Here is a 22,673-nt window from a genome sequence, read left to right on the forward strand (position 1 = left end):
GACGACCAGAGCTGGCTCACCTTCCCTAAAGAGGAAGCTCTCGTGAATTTCCCAATTCCATACCTGGCTTCCTGGTCACAGGACTGTAACATGGAACCGGGCATGATACTCTTCTCAGATAGGCAAAAACGTAACTTTAATTTTCAGGGAAATCTGAGTACCTTTCTAACGGATTCTTTATGGTGGCTCTAATGCCCATCAGAGCATCTGGAATGACCTGTCCTCTGTGGCTTTGCAGTACACGCTAATTGAACTTCAATAAAGAGTTACGTGAACTCTGCTGAATTGTTCTGAAAAATTATCAGAAAAAAAAATTCATAAAACTAGCATTGAAAGATTTAACTTTGAAAAACAGAATGGCAGAATATTTTGTAGCCAGAATGGGATTAGAGTCAATTCATGTAAGTTCTCATTCTAGTTCAGTCATTTGGTGACTATATAATCTTGGGCAATTCTTTATCTGATGCTTCAGTTCCTACTTCCAAAAGATGCCTTACCTATTCCTCCAACCTTTGCAATGATAAATCAAGGAAATGAATCATAAAAAAAAACTTGAAGAATTAAAAACATTCTATAAATGCAAGGTTTTCCCAGGCTAACTCCTGCTTTGAACTTATCAGTTCAGAGACAGACGATGAGACCCCTTCATGGCTGGCCATTGAAGTATCAACATTCTGATGTGCACATACACCCACAGAGTCTTTATCAAATTTCCCTCCATGGAAAAAACAGACTTCCCTGTTATATCTTTGACGATCCTAAAGGAATACAACCAATTGCTTTGTAGAATTTTAGCACCAGCAGTGGCCTCAGAGGTCATCTAATCTAGATCCTTAATTCTACAAATGAGGAAATTGAGGTCACAAAGGTCAAACTCAGAATAGGATTTAGATGTACCTACATAGGATTCTAGATAGATGTATATTGATCAGATTAACGTTCTTGCCATTAAATCATATCTATCTATTGGGAAAATTTATGAAGTAAGCCCATGTTTTAAAAATTACACTTACTTTTTATGTCCTTTAGACAGTGGGCATGAAAGAAAGTGATACTGGAATCAAATTCAAATGACATTGTTATGACTCAATATATTACTCCCCAAAATGGTGGTTTCATTTTTAAAAGGTATACCTAAAAAGTGAAATGTTTAGACAAAGGAATAAAAAAAAATAACCCAGTGATAATATTTCAGATACATTAATGTTTTGGAGGGGAGATGACTTTGCCATTTACTGACTCAATTTATAAGAGAAGACAACCCAAAATTTTGGAAAGAGTGAACAGAGAGGGAATTCTAAAGAGATGTGGGAGAATGACAATAGGGAATTTTCTTTTGAGTGGGAATGGCTGCACTCCTAGGAATCCCCGATCTCTTCATTATGTGGGTCCGGATGCCTTGTTGCCGTGTGAATATATCCTTTAAATGAAGATTAAGATACCATTGCCTGATGGATCTCTTTTATGTACAGTGTGGTTTTGAAAGAGAGCTCCGTAGACATTTATTTGAGAATAAATTTTAACTACAAAAGATAATAAATGTGGTATTGCCCAGAACCAGTGTAGCATATCTTTATTTTCCTTTTTTTTTTTTTAACGGGAAGCATACATTTATATATTAATTCTTAGATTTATAGATCTCTCTCAACTAAACTTTCTATTTCTACAAACACACGTTGCCCATGGGTGATGTGATGTGACTGGTAGCAAAAGAATGAGTATAGCAAGAACAGATCAACTGTTAGTTCATCTGTTTTTTTCTGAGAGAGCTTTTAAATTCTATAGAAAAGTTGAATGAATGTGACAGAAGCTTCTTTTCAGAATAAAAAGCAGCACCTCTCATTAATATTTCATAAGTGATTTAAGCCTTCTCGACTCTGAGTGAAGGACACATAAGCTAGTAATGAAAGTTTAATTTTTAATCCCAGAGAATGCAAGTAGTAGGCTGAATAATTATTTCAGAAGCCTTTGTAATGCTAAGGCCAGAGCTCGAAATGGGATGTGGAAGGAAATGAATAGAACTGTTCACCCCACCAAATCTCCTTGACCGGCTCCGAATCCTCTGTGTCCTCTCTCCCCCAGCCTTTGGGGCAGTGGAAAGCCAACACTATGAGACTGATAAGCGGAGGGGAAGGAGTAGTGCCTTCTGGGGAAACAGGAGGGCTGGTGGGGAAGCTGTTCCTTCTCAGAAGTGGAAAGCAAACAAAAATCAATGGCATAGGAAAACTGAAGACTATAATTAATAAGAGGGAGAAGTAAGTTACATTAAATTTGGTTTCTGAAATCTAGGGAATGTATACCTATTCTATAAGTGTCATGGAATGACAAATTAATCATATTTTAGACCTCTTACCAATCCCAGTAAATTCACAAAGCAGAAATTGTACACATATCTCTTTACAATGCAGTGCAACTAGAAATTATTGAAGAAAAAGTTTAAAATGCCCAACCACTTGGAAACCTATAAACTCTCTCCTACGTAATTACTGGATTAAGGAAGGAAATAGAGAATGAAATGAAAGACAATGTAAAAAATCACAAAGAGAAAATGAGGTATATCAAAACGCGGGATACCTGATGAAACTCAAATTCCAGATAAAATCTTTAAGATTTTAAAGAAAGAACCAAAAAATTGGGAGAGTGGGAGAATACAATAAGCTGGAACCCTGAAGATCTGGGTTCCCTCTGGAACTTTTATCATTTCCTCCCTTTCTCCCTCCCTGTATTCCCCACCCCCACCACTCCCAGCTGGCCCTGCCCAGCATTCCCACTTCTCCACATGTCTTTAGATGAATTCAAATTCACAAAGGACTTCCTTTTGCTCTGTATTAGGCATTGAAGCTATTCAGCTCCAGCCTGGGATAGGGCTTTGACTTTTGGTCTGACTGCGCCTACTTCTTACCCCAAGGGGACATGCTGGTCAGAGTCTCATGGCTGTGATTCACACAGTAATTCTTAAAGGTATAAACCCAAATCGCAGAGAAGGAATAAGACCTGTGACAATTGAAGCTGGAATGTAACAGCAGCGAGCAAATGCACCACAGTAGGCTGAGGCATATTGTTTTCCAGTTAAGCGCATGTTGAAATTAATTTTAGTTCAGAGAAATAGTTCTCCAGAGATGGCAGAAAACAAAGGAAATGGGGAGCTGCTCAATAGTTTGCACTCTTTAGCATATTGGCTTTGGGGTTTGGCAGAGACTAGAAACATTTGGTTAGTTTCTTAGCTCTGTTGTGCTCAATACAGTTTTTGCACAATTACTTGGCCATCCTGGTGCTTTGTAATGAAGTGATAAAATATACCATTGCTCAGGTGAAATTATTCTATAGGTTGGCATAGTGGGAGCCAGGAAAAAGACTGAGACAGTAGAAGCACCTAGTTTTGGAGTTGCCAGAGGTTGTATAAGTAGGTCCTTCCTGTATGTGAAGGAGTTGCGTGCTCCCATGGAGACCACAAAACCAATGGAACAAGTGAGATGGAGAACAGTGAGTGAGAAGACACTATGGAAGGGGCATCAGTTAAGAACACTACAGACTATTAGGGCAAATGGAGAGGGAGGCCAGTACTCTCTGACGGACATGAAAACAATATTGCGTGCAAACATGATAAAGGCCTTCAACTCTCTGTTTTACTAAAGGCACGATATTTAATATCAGTCAGCCTCAGTTTCCTCATCTGTAATAGGAATAGTAATACTAATCTTCTCAGAAGGGCTAAAAGAGGTCATTCATTCATTTATCTATTCTTTTTCCAAATATTTATCAAACAACTTAGATGCCAGGCTCTGTGCTAGGGGATGGGTGTGTAAAATAGACAGATATTAAACAAGTAAGCACACATCTACATAATTTCAAGTTGGGAAGAGTATCGTGAAAGACAGAAACAGTCCTATGAGAGAAAATAATGGCTGATGCCGTTAGTTGAATGGTCAGAGATAGCTTCCCTAAGGATGTCACATTTTGAGTCTGAAGATGAGCAGGAACAAGCAATGCAAAGAGAAGGAAGATTCAAGGTAGAGGGGCCAACATAGCCTAGAGACCAAATCGAGAAAACACTTGAAGATATGGAAATAGACTAGTGTGGCTGGAATCACAAAAGAGGGGAGGAGACAAACAAGAGTTAGGCAGGAGCTGGATCTTGTAGGACTTTGTAGATGGAGGTAGATAACTTAGCTTTGCTAAACAAAACGGGAAACAATTAGACTGTTCTTAGCATAGCGCCTGGCACACCAGTGAATGATTACTAACAGTTAACACGATGATGGCTCTGATGATGATGATGGGGAGGAGAAGAGATGGGAGCAGAAGGTGACACACTGGAGTTTGCAATCACGTGGGAACACACTTCTAGGTAATACTAGACAAACATTCCTGATTTTAGAAAAGCAGATTTTAAAAACATCAGGTGAAGGATAGCTAGAGATATCAAGGATTACTCTATTGATAGAGATATTAGAAGGGACACTGTTTTATGGGGCATAAAAAGCTTTAAAATTTTAACTATGAAATCATGAAACATCATAATGAGTAATGAAGGCTAATAACCTCAGAAAATTTTTAGTCCCTGTGTGGCTTCGCTCATCTCTTATCCCTCACTCTTTATTCTCTCCTTTTGAGTGAGGCCACATCCCCCTCCTATGTGCCCCGATTAACCCAGGCTGGTCTCCAGGATCACGTCTTCACTTACTTAAGGGGCATTTCAACCTGAAGTTCACATCGCAAGAAGCCTCATGTGAAACACTGCTGTGTGATCGGGTCCTATTTTCAGCTCTTGGCTGGACCAAGCCTAAGTGCCGGCATATTTGGTTTGCTTTGAATTAAAATGTAATACTTAAATAGAGTTTTGAAATCATTATACAAAACAAATCTGGATACACAGCAGATACAAACAAATGAGCACACGTATTAAGATGTGGCTGTAGGACCTGATCTGTTCCAGATGTTAAAGCTTGCTTCTCACTGGGCTCTAGATCTCACACTGAAAATTTCATATAAACTGTGTTTTTCAGCCCAGTTAATTTTAGCTCTCTCTACAGGAAATAGTTTCTTTATAAGAACTCTGTTTGTTTATTTTTCATTTTTTATGAGTAGTTTCTCTTCGGGAACTTGTTCAATCTGATGAATGTAAAAGTCAGAAGCCATTTGGGCTATTCCATTGGCCAAAAATTGTGGATCACAGGTTATATATTGGGTCTCTGGGCCTGAAACAATCAGTGTTTGCTGGATGAATAAGGCAATCAAAGAAAAATCTGGGCCTGGTCCACAGAACATTAAAATTTTGAAGTGGTCCTTATCATTTCTTTGCAAATGTGATCCACTATAAAGAATGAATTTGGAGCGACACCTCTATAGGTGACCATGGCATGGCTTCACCCAACTTTGAAAAAAAAGCGCTTTCTTAATACAAACCAGGTTCAAATGCGAGTCATTTTTCTCTAAGTTATTGCTGCAATAACAATAAAACAAATCAAAAACAGTAACAAAAAGTTTCTGTGGCTTACAACAAGTACGTTGATTCCTTGCTCATGTTAACATGTTGGTTTTGGGTCAGTGGCAGCTCTGCTGCTCTGTTCCTTGTCCCATCTCTGCCTGGAACCCAGGCTCTTGGGCTTGTGAGAGGGGAAAGTGAAAGATGGTTGAATCACACAGTGACTCCCAAAACTTATGCTTGGAAATTGGTACCTCACTTCTGCTCACTTTCTGCTGGGCGAAGCAACAGGACATAGGCCAAGCCCACAGTCACTGGGAAGGGTAGGTATTAATTCTGCACGGGGAGGCATTGCAAGTCACATGGCAATGAGCAGAGACTTTCAGCCCTCTTATAAGGAGGGACATGAATAATTAGGAAAAGTAATACAATCTATCTCAGTGCAGGAGCACAAAGGAAGGAGATTTTTCTTGGAGTGGGAGAAGAGGGTGCTAAATCACAAGTCCTCGAATGTTGAATGCAGGATGTGCTGCAGCAGTATATGGATCGCTTTAGAGCATTTGATGAATTTTAGTTGAAACTCTCTTTCAAATACGTTATGGTTAAGGTATTGCCATGTCTGAGATCCAGGGAGAATATAGGCTTTCAGAATTAATAAGGTTTCATTTCCACAGAGAGAGGAACACAGCCAAAATCAATCGTACCTTCTAGGTTTAGGGCCCTTGAGCCCTGTAAGTTCCTCTTAAAACATTTGGACTGCAGCTGCTTTCTCCTTGCTAAAGTCCTTGAATTTCATTAGTGAGGCCCAGGGGAACGCCTCACTTAGTTTGCTCTGATGCTATTTGGCTGTTTTTCTTCCTTCTTGTCATCTTCTAATGGGCAAAATGGAAAAGAGAGCCTCCGATCTTAGCAGGAGCGAATGGAGCCCTGGAGGATTAGAGAGCAGGAAGATATCTTACTGTGTTTTATACTTTATGGTTTCCAAGAATTGCAGTCTATGTCTGCATCTCTAACAACAATGGAACCATCATACCACGCCTTACAGTTAACGAATCCACAGGCATTTGTTAAATAGCTCTTTGCAAAGTTCTATGTTAGATGCTGAAGGCGATACAGTCTTTCCTCAGAAATTTGCTGTTCATTTAGAGCGATCTTTAGCATAGCTTTACAGTATGTGAAATTTGTGTTACAGCTCCTAGAAAGGAACTAGCTTGGTATGAGTCAGGGGAGAGGCATGTGATTTTCATGTCTGTGTAAGACTCATCATATGGCTGTACCATAATTTAGTCACCCTCCTATTATTAGACATTTGGAATATTTTCAATTCTCGTTATTATAGAACATAATTTAATGTGGATCCTTGTGTGTCTATGCCTGTATCTCAAATGATTTCCTTATGTTAGAATGTTCAAAATGGAGTTACTGGGTCCAAAACTATGAACATTTTGAAGACTCCTGATACATACATATTGTCAAATTATTTCCCAGAAATTTATCCTTCCATCAGATATGGATGGGAGTAACAGTGCTACCATATCCCCACCAGCTTTGTCATACTTTCAAAATTTTCCTTTTACTGCCTGTTCTCTTTGGTCTGGATAACCTTTCAAGTTCAGCTTAAAGGTTATTTCCACTGAGAAATATTCCATAATCCCCTGGATGAGTTCAGAGTTTTTGGTTAAGTCAATGATTCTCTATACTTTAAGACCTTTTTATATCACCCTTTCACTATTCTGCAATGAAATTCATAGATGACATACCCTCACTACACACATTACATTAAAAAATATAAAGTTAGGGGCCGGCCCGGTGGTACAGTGGTTAAGTTTGCGTGTTCCGCTTTGGCAGCCTGGGGTTCACCAGTTCGGATCCTGGGTGCGGACCTACGCACTGCTTATCAAGCCATCCTGTGGCAAGTGCCCCACATATAAAGTAGAGGAAGATGGGCACAGATGTTAGCTCAGGGCCAGTCTTCCTCACCAAAAAGAGGAGGATTGGTGGTTAGCTCAGGGCTAATCTTCTTCAAACAAACAAAAAAAGAAGAAATATATAAAGTTATAAGCATAAGATTTAGAAGAAATAAAGCAAAGTAAAAAATATATATGTATTTATTTCAATACGTTAAAAGCCTGGGAAGCTGCGCTTGGAGACAGAATGAAGTAGTAATTCGTTTGCTCCCTGAATCACTGTGGATGCCACAGCACAAACACAGGCTGACAAGGCTGTGTAGGTTGGTGATGAATTTTCTGAAATGGTGACCAACTGTTGGCAGATTTCCAGGAGGAAAAAAAGAACTTCTTTCAATTTACACTCTACTTGTAATCCTGGAAATTCCAGTGTGTGTTAAAATTGGGGAAAAAAGTTTTGTGTTTAGTAGGTAAAATACAGCTAACTTCTACATTTAGTAACAGCACTGTCACTTTTACAAAGGTCACACGGAACATAGGATAATTCTTGTGTGTGACCCTCTCTCACATTTCAGGGTGTTTAGCATCTTTAGTCCCCAGCCACTAAGTGCCAAGAGCGCCCCACCACCATTGGGTGAATAATTAAAACAAAAACCAAAAGTGCCTTCACAGATTTCCAAAATGCCTAATTGTGGTGCCTACTGAGAACGGTTGTGTTAAGTAATAATACAGAATCCTGCACTTTCCCAAACAGGACACTCATGCTTTTAAAAAAATATGCTTGCTTGGGGCCAGCCCTGTGGTGTAGTGGTCTGGTTTGGTACTTTCCACTTCGGCAGCCTGGGTTCATGACTTCAGATCCCGGACGTGGACCTACACTACTTGTAAGCCATGATGTAGCACCATCCCACATATGAAGTGGAAGAAGATAGGCACAGATGTTAGCTCAGGGCTAATCTTCCTCAGCAAGAAAAAAAAAATGTGCTTGCTTAACGTAAGTCCTTTGTGAGTAGTGACTGTCTTTCACAGCATTATCACTGGCACAGGCCCTGGCATTTGTTGATAATGTTAGCTGAAGGAATGGCTTAACATTTGGGTGGCTAGATCTTCCAAAATAATTCTATGTTACAGGAATAGTAGTATATCTATGGAATAATTCCTGATCTTGGTGAGAAACCTCTAGTGTTTCAACATCAAAAATGTCATCAAGAATAACAATGGCTATTCTTTAGTCCCCATTTTCTATTACTAGGCATTTTGCTAAGGAATTCATACTATTGTCTTATCTATTTAATTCCAGAACTCTTGAGCTAGTCCTATACTTAGTAACTTGTTCAAGGTTATTAAAGGAGGTTTGTAAGTGACAGAGGTAGGAATTAAACCCAGGTCTATACGACTCCATAGATTGTGCTCATGGCCAATACACTGTAAGATATTGATCACTGATTTAAAACAGGTGGTCTTTATCCTATGCTGGAAATTTTCTTTTGCTTCTAACTTTCTAAGAGTTTTGCTTCCAATAAATAGGAATGTTAACAAACTTTTGGACATCTATGGAGATGTATGGTTTATCTTATTGGATTTATTGATGAGCTTAATTGATAATTTGTAATTTCAAACAATTCGAGCATTACCTTTATTCTCATATTTGATTTCATATATAAACCTAACAAAGGAGTGAATTCATTTTCTAGAACTGTGATTAGGATTTTTGTATCTATATTAATAGATGAGATTAATTCATAGTTTTCATTTGTATTATCTGTGTTGGGATTTGGTAGGATGGTGCTGAGAAAAACTAGTTGGGAATTGTTTATGTCTGAGGGTGCCTTAGGACAAATTATATATGGGAATTATCTGTTCCTTCAAAGTTTAAAATAACTTACCAGGTAGAGCATCTTTTGGGAATTTTTTTGGGGAAAGCAATTATTTGATAATGTTTTAAGTTTTACCCATAGCTTATTGTCTATTCAGATTTTATATTTCTTCCCCTTGAGATAATTTAAGTAATTTATATTTTTTCTAGAAATAACCATTTTAAACATTCAACTATATTAGAGTAGAGTTGTGCATAGAATTATGACATTAAACAGAGTCCTCAGTATTTGTCATTTTTAATTTTGTGTATTTGTTTATTTTCTTTTTTCTTTATTGCCAAAGTTATGTCTTTTATATCTCCATCCCCTAACTGTTACCGATCCGCTCATTTTGCCTGCCACACAGTGTGCCGATTACCAAGATGACAGGTTTGCAGCAGAGAAATGGTTTATTCACAAGGCAGCCAAGTGAAAAGACGGGAGAATCAGTCTCAGATCTGCCTCCCCTAAAGTGGGGATTAGGGATTTTTATAGGATAGAGGAGCAGGGTGGTCTGAAGTGTGGGAATAGAAGATTGGAGGTGGGGAAAAGTGAGGTAGCTGGTGATCTGTGCAGGCGTAGTCAAGCTTCATGGTTCTTCATAGGATGCATGTCCACAAAATGGTGGCATTAGCATGATCTGAGGGTGGAGTTTTCGGCTCCCTAACCTCAAAGGGTCACCTGTCAGGCATTCACTCAGGCCCGGGTGATGAGTCAGTGGTCTTAACTGGCCTGAACTGGACAAGGAGTCCGCTGTCAGTTCCTGAAAAATGTAAGCACCCGTTACCAAGGCAACCCAAGTATCAGAGATGTTACCTACAGCGTGGGGGTTAGTAATGTGCTATCTAACTACTTTCGCAAACAGACAACTAACTGAGTATAGTTAAAGTGTGTTGGCCCCCCGATTTTATAACCTCCTTTAAGAAACAGTCCCTGAATATATTCATAAATTCTAATTTCTTTTGTATTTGTTTGTAAGGTTTTCTTTTATTTTTACTGTATTATTCCTCATTTTAATCCTTTTTCCAATTTTTCAGGTTGACTCCTTTATTCTCTCTCTCTTTCTTTCTTCTACTTTTCTGTCTGTCTTTCTTTCAATAATGAAAACAGTTTAGTCTATGACTTCCTCTGATTACAGATTTGGCTGAAACTTGTGTACTTTGATGTTGTGTTCTCATATTTGGCTGTTTTCTAAATAGTCCAAAACGGTAAATTTATTTCCTCTTTGACATTGTAGAAATTATTAGGAGAACATTTAAAAAATTCTTATGCTTTTGGATATTTTTCGACTCAAGATTTTGTCAGTTTTTAGTGTTATTTCACTGTGCTACAAATGATCCACTGACTACTTTCAAATATAATATAAATACGTAACCCAAATTAAATTGTAACTCATTTTGAATCTGCCATTTCCTCATCTCCAAATATTGCTATCGTTGCGGATGTGCTTTTGTTGATTAGGATTAAAGATTTATTTTATTCCTCTGTTTAGGTTCGAGAAGATGAAACCTTACTTGGAAAAGTCTGTGGCAATGAAACCTTCTCTCACATTAAATCTATTGCTAGTAGTATCTGGATTAGGCTTAAAATAGATGCTTCTGTTGTAAGAGCCAGTTTCAGAGCTCTTTATCAAGTCGGTAAGAAAACTTAGGCCTTAATTTTTAAATGTCTAATTTGCCTGATTGTAACCTTTTAATTTCTTGAGGTAATTTAGTCATTTTCTGTCCTCCATTGGCAAGGAAATAATTCTAATAGCAAGATCACATTCCAATTTATCCTTCTAAAGTTAGATTTTGCAATAAAATTGAGGGCAAGAATCTTTTATTTCTGGGCAAACACTACTATCATTTTTCATATTTACAGCTTGTGGAGGGGAATTGACTGGAGAAGGGGTCATTCGCTCACCCTTTTATCCTAACGTGTATCCAGGAGAAAAGATCTGTAGGTGGACCATCCACCAACCCCAGAGCCAAGTAGTTCTTCTCAACTTCACTAGCTTTGAAATTGGAAGTTCTGCCCACTGTGACACAGATTATATTGAGGTAAGAGTAAAACATCTTTGAGTATTTGTTTTTGGTTGAATATTATTAAAAATATTATCTCATGTTATCTTCACATCAGTGACATGAAAAACTAGTTTGTACAGACTAATATCTTTTATGAATATAGATGCAAAAATCCTCAACAAGATACTAGCTAGCTGAATCCAGCAGCATATAGAAAGGATTATACACCATGACCAAGTGGGATTTATCCTAGGAATACAGGGTTGGTATACATCCACACATCAGTTAATATAAAATAAAATAAAGGAAAAAACCACATGATTACCTCAATAGATGCTGAAAAAGCACTTGACAAAATTCAACACTTCTTCATGATAAAAATACTCAACAAACTAGGAATAGAAGGGAATTTCCTTCATATGATAAACGGCATCTATATAAAACCCATGGGTAATATCATATTTAATGATGAGACACTAAATTCTTTGCCCCTGTGGTCAGTAAAAAGACAAAGAAGTCTGTTCTCACCACTTCTCTTCTACATTATACTGGGAATACCAGCTAGGGCAATTAAGCAAGGAAAGGAAATAAAATGTATCCCAATGAAAAGGAAGGAGTAAAACTATCTCTATTCACAGGTAACATGATCTTTCATATAGAAAATCATAACAAATACACACACACCCCCCAAACTGTTAGAACTAATAAATTCAGTAAGTTGCAGGATACAAGATCAAAATATGAAAGTCATTTCTTTTTTATACACTAGCAATGAGCAATTTGAAAATAAGATCAAGGAAACAATTCCATTTAAAATAACATAAAAAAGAATAAACATAGAGGAATACATCTTTAAAAAGATGTGTAAAACATATACTCTGAAATATAAAAATATCACTGAAGGAAATTGAAGACCTAAATAAATGGAAAGCCATCTTATGTTCATGGAATAGAAGACAATGTTGTTAAGATGGCAATACTCCCCAAATTTATCTAAAGATTCAATTTAATCCCCATCAAAATCCCAGCTAGTCCTTTTGGAGAAATTCACAAGCTGATTGTAAAATTCATGTGGAAATGCAAGGGAACCAGATAACCAAACGCTTCTTGAAAAAGAAGACCAAAATTGGAAGACTCACACTTACCAATTTGAAAACTAAGAACAAAGCCACAGTAATCAGGACAGTGTGATATTTGACTAAGGATAAAGATGTGGAACAATGGAGCAGAATTGAAAATCCAGAAATAAATCCATAGCTTTATGGCCATTGGTTTTTGAAAAGGCTGCCAAGAAATTTCAATGGGAAAATATGGTTTTTTCAACAAATGGTGCTGAATATCCACATGCAAAACTATGAAACTGGACCTCTTCCTTACACTGTATACAAAAATTAACTCAAAATGGATCATAGACCTAAATGTGGGAGCTAAATCCATGAAATTCTTAGGAGAAAACATGGGAGTAAGTATTTACGACCTTGGGTTAGGCAATGCCTTCTTAAATATGACATAAAAAGCACAAACAAAAAAGAAAAAATAGAAAAATTGTACTTCATCCAAATTAAAAACAAATAAGCTAACTTTAAAAATGGGCAAAGAATATGAAAATATATTTCTTCAGAGAAGATATGCAAACAGCCAATAAGTGCATGAAAAAATGCTCAACATCACTAATCATCAGGAAAATACAAATGAAACTACAATGAGATAAACTGCTTCACATCTAGTAGTATGGCTGTAATCAAGAAGTCAGGTAATAATGAGTGCTGACAAAGATGTGGAGAAATTGGGACCCTTTTAAAGACACTGCTGGTGAGCATATAAATGGTATAGCCACTTGGGAAAATGTTTGGCAGTTCCTCAAAAAGTTAAACATAGAGTGGTGATTTGATCCAGCCGTTCCACTCCTAGGTATATACCCAAGGGAAATGAAAATGTATATCCACATAAAAATTTGTTCATGCATGACTGTAATCATTATTCCTAATAGCCAAAAAGGAGAAACAACCTGAATATCCATCAACTGATGAATGGACGAATGTGGTATATCTATCCAGTGGAATATTATGTGGCACTAAAAATGAATGATGTAATGACACATGCTACAACATGGATGAACTTTGAAAACATGCTAAATGAAAGAAGCTAGTCACAAAGACCACATATGTACAATTCCATTTATTTGAAATGTCCAGAAAAGCAGTCTATAGAGAGAGAAAGTTGGTTAGTGGCTTCCTGGGGCTGGGGTTTGAGAAGAATGGGGAGTGTCTGCTAATGGGCATGGACTGACTAAATGTTCTAAAATTGATTTTTACTACATTAATAAAAACATTTAAGAAATAGTTATTCTTGGAGCAGTTTTCCAAAATATATATCTAACAAAATAAATTTGAACATATCTTTTTTACTTAGATTGGGAGCAGTTCCATTTTGGGTTCTCCTGAAAATAAAAAATATTGTGGCACAGACATATCTCCATTTATAACATCCGTGTACAATTTTCTTTATGTCGTGTTCGTGAAAAGTTCTTCTACTGAAAATCGTGGTTTTGTGGCTAAATTCAGTACTGCAGATTTGGGTAAGAGATTGAATCTTTCTCTTGCTTTGCCTCTTGGGCTTGTATCAGAATAAATGAACAATGGAAACAAATTGTTATAGAAAATTCATCTACACTGTAAAAATTCTCAACTACACTCAAAAGCAAAGAAAATATATATTTCCTATTCAGTGCATGTTAATAGTTAATTGATGTCTGTGAACTGAGTTATCTTAAGCGGCATTTAAGGACCATTTTTCTTTTTGAGCTTTTAAGAGATTACAATCAGATTATTTTATTTTGAATTTCAGATAGCTTGTTGGTTACTTATTCTGATAATTATTATTATTTTAATTTTAACAGCTTGTGGAGCAATTCATACAGAGTCAACAGGAACCATTCAAAGTCCTGGCCATCCAAACGTCTACCCCCATGGTGTCAACTGTACCTGGCATATATTAGTCCAACCTGGCCACCTGATTCGTTTGACATTCAGGACATTTAATCTGGAGTTTCATTACAATTGTACAAAAGACTATCTGGAAATTTATGACACTGGTTCTGAGATATTTCTTGGGAGGTGAGATTATTTTGTTTTTGTTTTATGAACACAAAAACTTCCTGCTTTCTACCTTTCCTGCTTCAGTGAAGATGTTAAAACCTATATTGTGTTATAAGAACCAGGTGAGATCAACATGCTTCTTAATGACCATTTCCACATCACTACTCGCTACTCTGTAGCCTTGGCTTTTAGTAATTAAGTTTTGACATGTGTAAATACCTTGAAGTCATCACCAAAATCAAGATAATGCACATCCATTATCCCCCAACTTTCTTCTTGCCCATTTTAATTTCTCACTTCTGCCTCATCCCCATCCCCTGGAAACCACTAACTGGCTTTCTATCACGCTAAATTAGTTTGCATGTTCTGCAATTGTATAAAAATGGAATTGTACTGTATGTACTCTTTTTTTGTCTGGCTTTTCTCAGTCATCATAAATTTTTTGTTGAGCTTCTTGGATCTGAGGGTTTATAGTTTTATCAAATTTGAAACATTTTTGGCCATTAGTTCTTGAAATACGTTTTCTGCCTTTCCTCCCCTTTAGGGACTCTGATTACATGTATCTTAGGCCATTTGATATCATCCCACAACTGATTGATACTCATTTGAATGACTGATACTCATTCATTTGATTTTGAGTCTGTGTTGTCTGTGTATTTCTTTTGGAAAGTTTCTATTGCTATGTATTCAAGATCACTAATCTTTTCTTCTGCAATATCTATTCTGCTATTAATCCTACCAAGCATATTTTTCATCTCAGACATTTTAGTTTTCATTTCTACTAGTTCAATTTGGGCCATCATTTATCTCTTCCTTGTCTCTACTTTACGCATTAGTCTTTTCCTCTAGCTTCTTAAATCTTTGGGATACAATTGTAACTATTTTAATGTCATTGTGTCATTTCTTGCTGTATTTTGATTGATCAATTTTTCTTGTCATTATGGTTTATAATTTCCACCTTTTCATGCCTCATAATATTTGATAGGATGCCTGACATTTTAAATTTGTGTTTTTCTTCACTAGACATTACTGTATCCTGTAAGTATTTTTGAGCTCTGTTTTGGGATGCTGTTAAGGCACTTGGAAACAATTTGATCATTTCCGGTTTTGCTTTTATATTCACTTGTTTTTTGTCCCTGAAGAGTCATTGTCTTTCATTGCTTGATACCCAGTGTCTTGAGAGCCATTGTTTTATATATTTTGTCTAGATTTTTACTTGTTTCAGGTGCGGAGAAGTTGAATGATCTACCTAAAGTCAGAATGCCTCTAAGTGATAGAGCTGACTCTAGACAGTGTGCTCTATGAGTTTATGGTGTATAATTTCCATTTGTTATGTAAGTTTATTACATTTCTGTTAATAAGTTCATTAATATGCTATATGGCAACCTAGGATAGCTTGTAACTTTTAATTTCATTAAGCTTTTTATACATGACAGGTCACACACATAAAACCATTTCAGGGAAGTGATAACAAATAGGATGATCTTCAGCAACTTTGTCAATGTTCTGTGTGTGAAATATATTTGTTTGTTTTTTAAGGTTAATAGGAGATATTATTAGCATTATTATTATTTATACATGTCCTAATTTTTGGTACATCATTTCAAGTGAACCAAAAGTTTTTAAACCTGTATTCTTTCTTGGTTTCAAATAGATATTGTGGAAAATCCATCCCGCCTGTTCTTACTAGCAGTACCAACTCATTAATGCTTATACTTGTGGCTGACTCTGACCTTGCTTACGAAGGCTTTTTAATAAACTATGAAGCCATTGATGCATCAGCAGGTAACAAAGCAGCATTGTATACTTAGTTTCATTTACTCCATTACAAAATGGTACTATGAGAGCCCTTCATCCCCAAATCTGTGGCACACAATGAAAGCTGTAGAGAAAAAAGTGTAGCGACTCCAGTGCCTTCCTCGTTAAAAATAGAGTAATGGTTAGTCAAGAGTATGCTATCAATGTTACATTTTCTGATTTTGATAATTGTGCAGTGGTTCTGTAAGAGAATGTTTTTGTTCTTAGCAACTGTCTACTGATATTTTGAGAGGTAAAGATACACGGGGTCTCCAAGTCATTCTCAAGTGGTTCAGATACTAAGTGAGTGAGCAAGTCAGAGAGCGAGAGAGAGAAAGAGAGAGAAAGCAATGGGGGCAAAATAGTAATATGTAGTAAATCTGGGTAAAAGAAATTCAGGAGCTAGTTCTTACAGCTTTTCTGTAAAGTTTAAAATTTTATCAAATAAAAAGCTACCCAAGAGTCAGAATACTTATTTTAAGAAGTTGGAAGAAGGACAGCTGCAGATAAGCATGAGAGACTACTGCATGGAATTCTTTGGCAGAAAATGGAAGAGTTCTTGGCAAAATATACATTTCTAAATTTGACTTAATGAAATTGAAACTTTTGGGCATTTCTTCCTTTTATTGTATTTTTCCTATTATTTAATTCTCATCATTACTTTGCTTTTGGCAAATGCAGCATAGGAAACAAATATCTTTTGTGAGCAGGGTCTATGAGGTCATATATAAACCAGCGATGCCCCCGGCCCCAAAAGCCCATGGAATTTATGAGGGTGACATGTTTTGTTAGGCTCGTATTCCCACCTGGGATATGTACCTTTTCAGAGAGTCTGAGTTGTCCTTTTGCATCATATTTGGAAAGATATTTCCTGGACCAAAATAGTATCCAGTGTAGAGCTGCAGTAGATATTTGGTGACTGAGCTTCCCAAACATTTCACAGCCTCTGGGTGGCCCCAGAAGCAGGGTGCGATTCATTGATGCTCCCTTCAGAAAGTGCTGGAAGCCTTTCCTGTGCCAGGATGAATTCCCTCTGACACAGTCTTGCATCTAGAAATCCTTAGGAGTTCATCGCCTAAATAAGTAAATAAATAAATGAATGAATAAATAAAAGTTAAAAAAATATCTCCCACTTACTCAATTTCTCATTTATTTCTTCACTGAGTGACTGACCACTACTCTTCATTTCAAGCGAAACTGCTGTTTTCTGCAGTAGTTCAAGTTCTGTGTTTTGGTAGCATGGCTTTCGGTTTCTCCAGAATCCCGAGGGTGAGAGAGTCATACACCTTTCTCTCCTGTGGGACTCTCTCTGGGAGACAGTTCATTATCCAGCTCGATCACATGGGAAATTGAATCTCCATAAATTCCAATAAGTTCTGTTACGCGACTGACATAGTCACTGGACTGCGTTCAGGTGTTTAACATCCAATGACCAAAATTGGCTTTTCAAGAAATTACAGTGTGCACACAATTTTCCATACTTCTGTGGTTTTATCTGCCTCATATATTTGGCCCAAATCACCCTGAATATTAGATTAGGAATTGGAGCAAGTTGCTTGAACTCTCTGGGCCACAGTTTTCTCATCTGTATAATTAAGGGATTGGATTTGATGGTCTTTGGGATGTCTTCTGGCTCTAATCAACTATGAACACAAGTTTAATTTGCTGCATGAATAAACTAGCTGTATCTTAGATAACATATGACGCAGATGGGGCCTCTGGAAAGTATTATGGAAATCTTTGTAACATTATGTAAAGTAAGACATGTTTCTGAATTGACTAAAACAGCTCTGCTAATACCACACTAGCTTGTAAGGCAATATCTGGTGCAGTAAAAACCGAGAGCAATCAAAATAATCTGGCAGGGAGGATGTTAAGTTAAATTTTTAATTAAAAGAAGTTTTCAGAAAGATAAGATACAGGTAAAATCGAAGTAAGTTGAGAAAAAGGAAAGAAGCAAGCTGGGCAGAAGAGGAAACTGATTAAGAAAGAGATCACAAGAAAAGATGAGTGATAAAACAGAAGAGCATCCTGAGGCGGCAAACACGAAGATTATCCAGTCGTTACTTTGTGTGATCATCATTACTTTGGACTCTGTTGGGTCCAGACAGGGCTGAAATCACAGAGGAGGGTGTGCTCTCTTTTTGTCCCTTGGCCAAGCCTGGCTGGTCACTGTGTGCCTGTCTTTTGCTGGATGAACTCATTGGCCTAACACAGGCAAATATTCTTAACAATCCTCAGATGATTGGATCCAAGAGGCATATGACACCCTCAACTTAGCATTTTGGAGCCTGCCTCAGTTTCCATAGATCAGCATGGGAGTGACTGGCTCTCATGAATAGTTGAGGGTGGCCCCTGCAGGACACACTCAGGAAAGGACGAGGCTCAGGGCACTGATGTTGGGGTTGGGCTGCTGACAGCCAGGCAGAGGACCAGCCCTCCAGGCAGCGTGAGCTGCCCACCTGGAAATGCGGAGGCGTTAGCACTCTTTCTTTTCAGCTGTCATCTTATGTTCAATATTTTCTGAAGAATAAAACAGTGTCAGGGAAAAGCTCAATCGTTGGTCCTCATCCTATTTTCTTGCTCTAGCAGAAGTTATTTTCAGAGCAATAATGACAGTATTTGGTTGTCGAGTTTTAGTTCGTTGGCTCAGCAGGTGCGTTTCTCTGCTCGAGTCTTGCCTGTCTTCGTCTGATAAAGGTTAAACGTCCCGACTCGAATCCAGTTACTTTTCCATCTGTAGCTCATGCCGTGGAGCTATGATGTCAGCCCCTAAATATGTGCTTGGGAGGGAAGCAGTCCGCTTCTGGTCATTACTTTGCCTCCCTCCCTCCTCACTGATTCTGCCTTCATCCAGATGTGCCCGGGGAAATGGAAACACAGAACTAACTAAATATTTGCGGGTAGTCTTAAGAATTTCTCAGTAACTAATATGAGACTATGTTTTAAATGTTTGCTAATTAAAGTACAAAATATTTGAATTCTGAGAGAATATAATTGATTAGTAAATTTTACTAATTTAAATTGTGATTTTATATTCTATTAATATCTACTGTATATACATCAATGTAATCCTACCAAGAAGGATCTTTAAAAGTATAAGAAAGAATAGAGAAATGTACCTGATGCATTTTGTACTTTAACAGTAGATGAAAACCTCTATAACATTTAGTCCAATGTTTTTCAAACATTGAAATGTTCGAGACTCAGTAGTGGATCATGAAATGAACTTATTAGGTTGCTCCCTGGATTTTGAAAAATGTGGAATAGAATAGAAAAGAATAGGATAGAAAGTATCAGAATTTATCTTACTAAGTTTAGTGTTACTTCATGAAAGCTGTTTGCAATATCTGTGTCTGTGTATGACTGATGTAAACGCGTTTTTATGGTGTGTCAGAATTGACTAATCTAGTTGAATTACCTTATTTTTTATTTTTCATTGAGTTCATAATAGTTTACATCAGTGTGAGATTTCAGTTGTACATTATTTCTTGACTGTCACCACGTAAGTGCTTCCCTTCACCCCCTGTGCCCACTCCCCACTCCCCACGCCCCTTCCCCTGGTAACCACTGGTCTGTTTTCTTTGTCCCAGTGCTTGTTTATATTCCACATATGAGTGAAATCATCTGGTGTTTGTCTTTCTCAGTCTGGCTTATTTTGCTTAGCATAATTCCCTCTAGGTTCTTCCATGTTATTGCAAATGGGATGAATTTGTCTTTTTTTCTGGCTGAGTAGTATTCCATTGTATATATATATATATATATATACTACATCTTCTTTATCCAATCATCGGTCAATGGGCACTTGGGCACTTCCATGTCTTGGCTATTGTGAATAGTCCTGCAATGAACATAGGGGTGCTTATGTTACCTTGGATTGTTGATTTTAAATTGTTTGGGTAGATACCCAGTAGTGGGATAGCTGGGTCATATGGTAGTTCTATTTTAGTTTTTTGAGGAATCTCCATAATGTTTTCCATTACCTTATTTTTCAAATGAGGGAAATTGAAATCCGTAGTTGAATTTATCCTCCCAAGAAAACACAGCTAGTTGATTTAGAAGCCGAACCAAAACAATCCACTCCCAACATCTAATCCCGTTGCCTTACCATGTCTAGACTAGCTCTTGGGAATGCTCTAGATGAACTGTACATGGTGTGGCTGGTAGCATTCAACTCAGAGCTGTGGTAGAACCGTGGTGGACTTTTCATACTTTCTGTAAAAAGAAGAGCTTTACAATTATCTGGGGGGAATGGCCAGGAAGTACCAGAACCACGTCAATATAGGGTTAAAAGTGGGCCCTAGGGGGCTTTCCCAACCTCCTCATTCCCAGCTCAGAGCTCCCACTTATCCTCAGTGGGTGTTTAGTGCTGTTTTTCATCAATCATCCTGGAATGAGCCCAGAAGAGGCATCTAAGAGTGAGAAGCCAAGAAATGATTGCCAGAAGGGCAAAAGAGGATTTCTTTAGAGGAAAGGAATAGAGAGAATTCTGTTTCTATTTTAAAACTTCAGTCCAGTAGAGGAGTGTTCTCTGACTCTGGTGTTCATAAGAGACTTGGGGTGGGATTTTCTTGTTACAAATTCAGAAATCAGGGCCCCACCCAGAAATTCTGATTCAAATAGGTCCAGTGGGGGTTTTCCCCAAGCAATTCCGGTGGTTCTAGTGAAAACTTTGCAGCTCATCAGAGACAATGAAAGTCAAGTCTTAGTGAGTAAACTGCTGTAGAATTATGACTGAGATGTCGGTGGCTTGGACTGTGACTGCCCATGGTGGAAAGCACTTTCCGTGATACGGGGAAGGAAAGGCTGAAGGTGAAGTCACAAGTCTTGATTCTAGTCCCAGCCTTGATGCTAACTTGGAAACCTCTGGGCAAGTCACAAGCCTCTCCGATTATTTCTATCCACCTTGAATTCTGTATTTTCTGGGATGAGATGTTCATATATTTTCCCACTAGAGGAAAGGTTTTTAGTAAGTCTATTGATCTTTTGAAGATTTGCTTTCTTATGGGTCAGTATTTTCTCATATTTTTGTAAATACAGGTATCCGTGCACTTCCCAGCTCAGTAGATTGATCTTATTTAATTTATTATATGTCTTAGTCCTTAGAATGAAACTGCTAAACAAAATATTTAATTGTGCTTTTCCTAGTCTTTTACTCGCCTTCATTTCTTAATCGACATTCCCTACATAGAGAAACCATGGATTATTAAAGAGCACGGGATTTGGAAAGAGAGGACTGGGGTGGAATTTTCTCTGTGCTGTGTCTGAACTAAGTGATTTTCAGAACTTAACCTCCAGGAGCCTCAGATCCCTCATCTGCAACCTCTCTAAAAAGTGGGGGTTATAATGCCTGGCTGTTTCCTATAGTTGGTGACAATAGAATAAGATATTCTATGTGAAAATTGCATAATAGCTCTAAAGCACCATGACTACCAGGTTTAAAATATAATTACTGACATCCAAGTACAATTGTACAACAGCTGCTTCCGTGAGTTGGCGCATATTCGTATTCGTTTGAACTGGTCGCCTGCGAGGGAAAAGACGTGACTGCCTAGCAGCGTATTGTAGCAAAATGTCAGATTTTGGTTCTCTTTCCTAAAGGAGAAATTGAACCTGTAATTTTATCTTCCCTGGTGTCTTCACTTGGAAGACTATTAAACCAAATATGCCAGTAGAAGCAGATGATGGCTCCTGGGTTGACTATTGAGCACAAATCTGGAAAATCTGAGGTCATGTAGACACAAAATGTCTCATGCATGGTTTCAGAGAGCGTTGCCTATAGATTGATCCCTAATGGAACTGGATAATCACACAGGTTATCACCTACGACAAAGCAGGGGGTGCAGGAGCAGTTATCCCCAATCTAGAGTCTCTCTAGGAGATAAATTCTTCTATCCACAGGGCCAGTTTATTCTGCTCCCGTCACCCTAATCACATGGGGCTGACATCATCCTTCCTTTGTGGGTTGGAAGATTACCCACGTTTTGGATTTTCCCCTTTGAAAATGAGCTGAATGCTATGTTACTAAACGTGTTTGAGAACGCTCAGTGGAGGCAAAGGTGCATTGTGACTTTTAGAAAAATGTAGTTTTGTAATTCTGTAAGGGTTCACAGAGGATATTTGTCTGTTTTCTCTTTTCTTGCTTTACATTTTTTTTTCCTGAGATTGGTCAGAAAGAAAGATATGTGAGGCCTGCCAATAGTTGTCTTTGATCGTCAGAGATGTGTTTTGCCGTTGCTAGCTTGATTGAATATAGTGGATGGAAGGAATGTTCTTTCCTTCTTCGTCTCTTTGTAAATGTTGTTAGGCCATAATAAAAGGCAAACTGGGGGCTGGCCCCGTGGCCGAGTGGTTAAGTTCGCGCGCTCCGCTGCAGGCGGCCCAGTGCTTCGTTGGTTCGAATCCTGGGCGCAGACATGGCACTGCTCATCAAACCACGCTGAGGCGGCGTCCCACATGCCACAACTAGAAGGACCCACAACGAAGAATATACAACTATGTACCGGGGGGCTTTGGGGAGAAAAAGGAAAAAATAAAATCTTTAAAAAAAAAAAAAAAAAAAGGCAAACTGGCCTTGGATATGA

The 22,673-nt window shown here is 37.9% G+C and overlaps 1 protein-coding gene across 2 annotated transcripts in view; it reads left to right on the plus strand.

Annotated features, from left to right (window-relative positions):
• CUBN (cubilin) overlaps positions 1-22,673 on the plus strand; it is a 256,261-nt gene that overhangs the window by 36,041 nt on the left and 197,547 nt on the right. For both annotated transcript variants that reach the window (XM_070254934.1, XM_023632206.2), the window contains 5 exons: positions 10,681-10,825; positions 11,052-11,230; positions 13,607-13,772; positions 14,094-14,310; positions 15,947-16,077. In XM_070254934.1, coding sequence (XP_070111035.1) covers positions 10,681-10,825; positions 11,052-11,230; positions 13,607-13,772; positions 14,094-14,310; positions 15,947-16,077 — 838 coding nt within the window. The remainder of the gene's footprint in view (positions 1-10,680; positions 10,826-11,051; positions 11,231-13,606; positions 13,773-14,093; positions 14,311-15,946; positions 16,078-22,673) is intronic.

This window comes from Equus caballus, chromosome 29, assembly GCF_041296265.1.
Source record: "Equus caballus isolate H_3958 breed thoroughbred chromosome 29, TB-T2T, whole genome shotgun sequence".
NCBI lineage: Eukaryota > Metazoa > Chordata > Mammalia > Perissodactyla > Equidae > Equus > Equus caballus.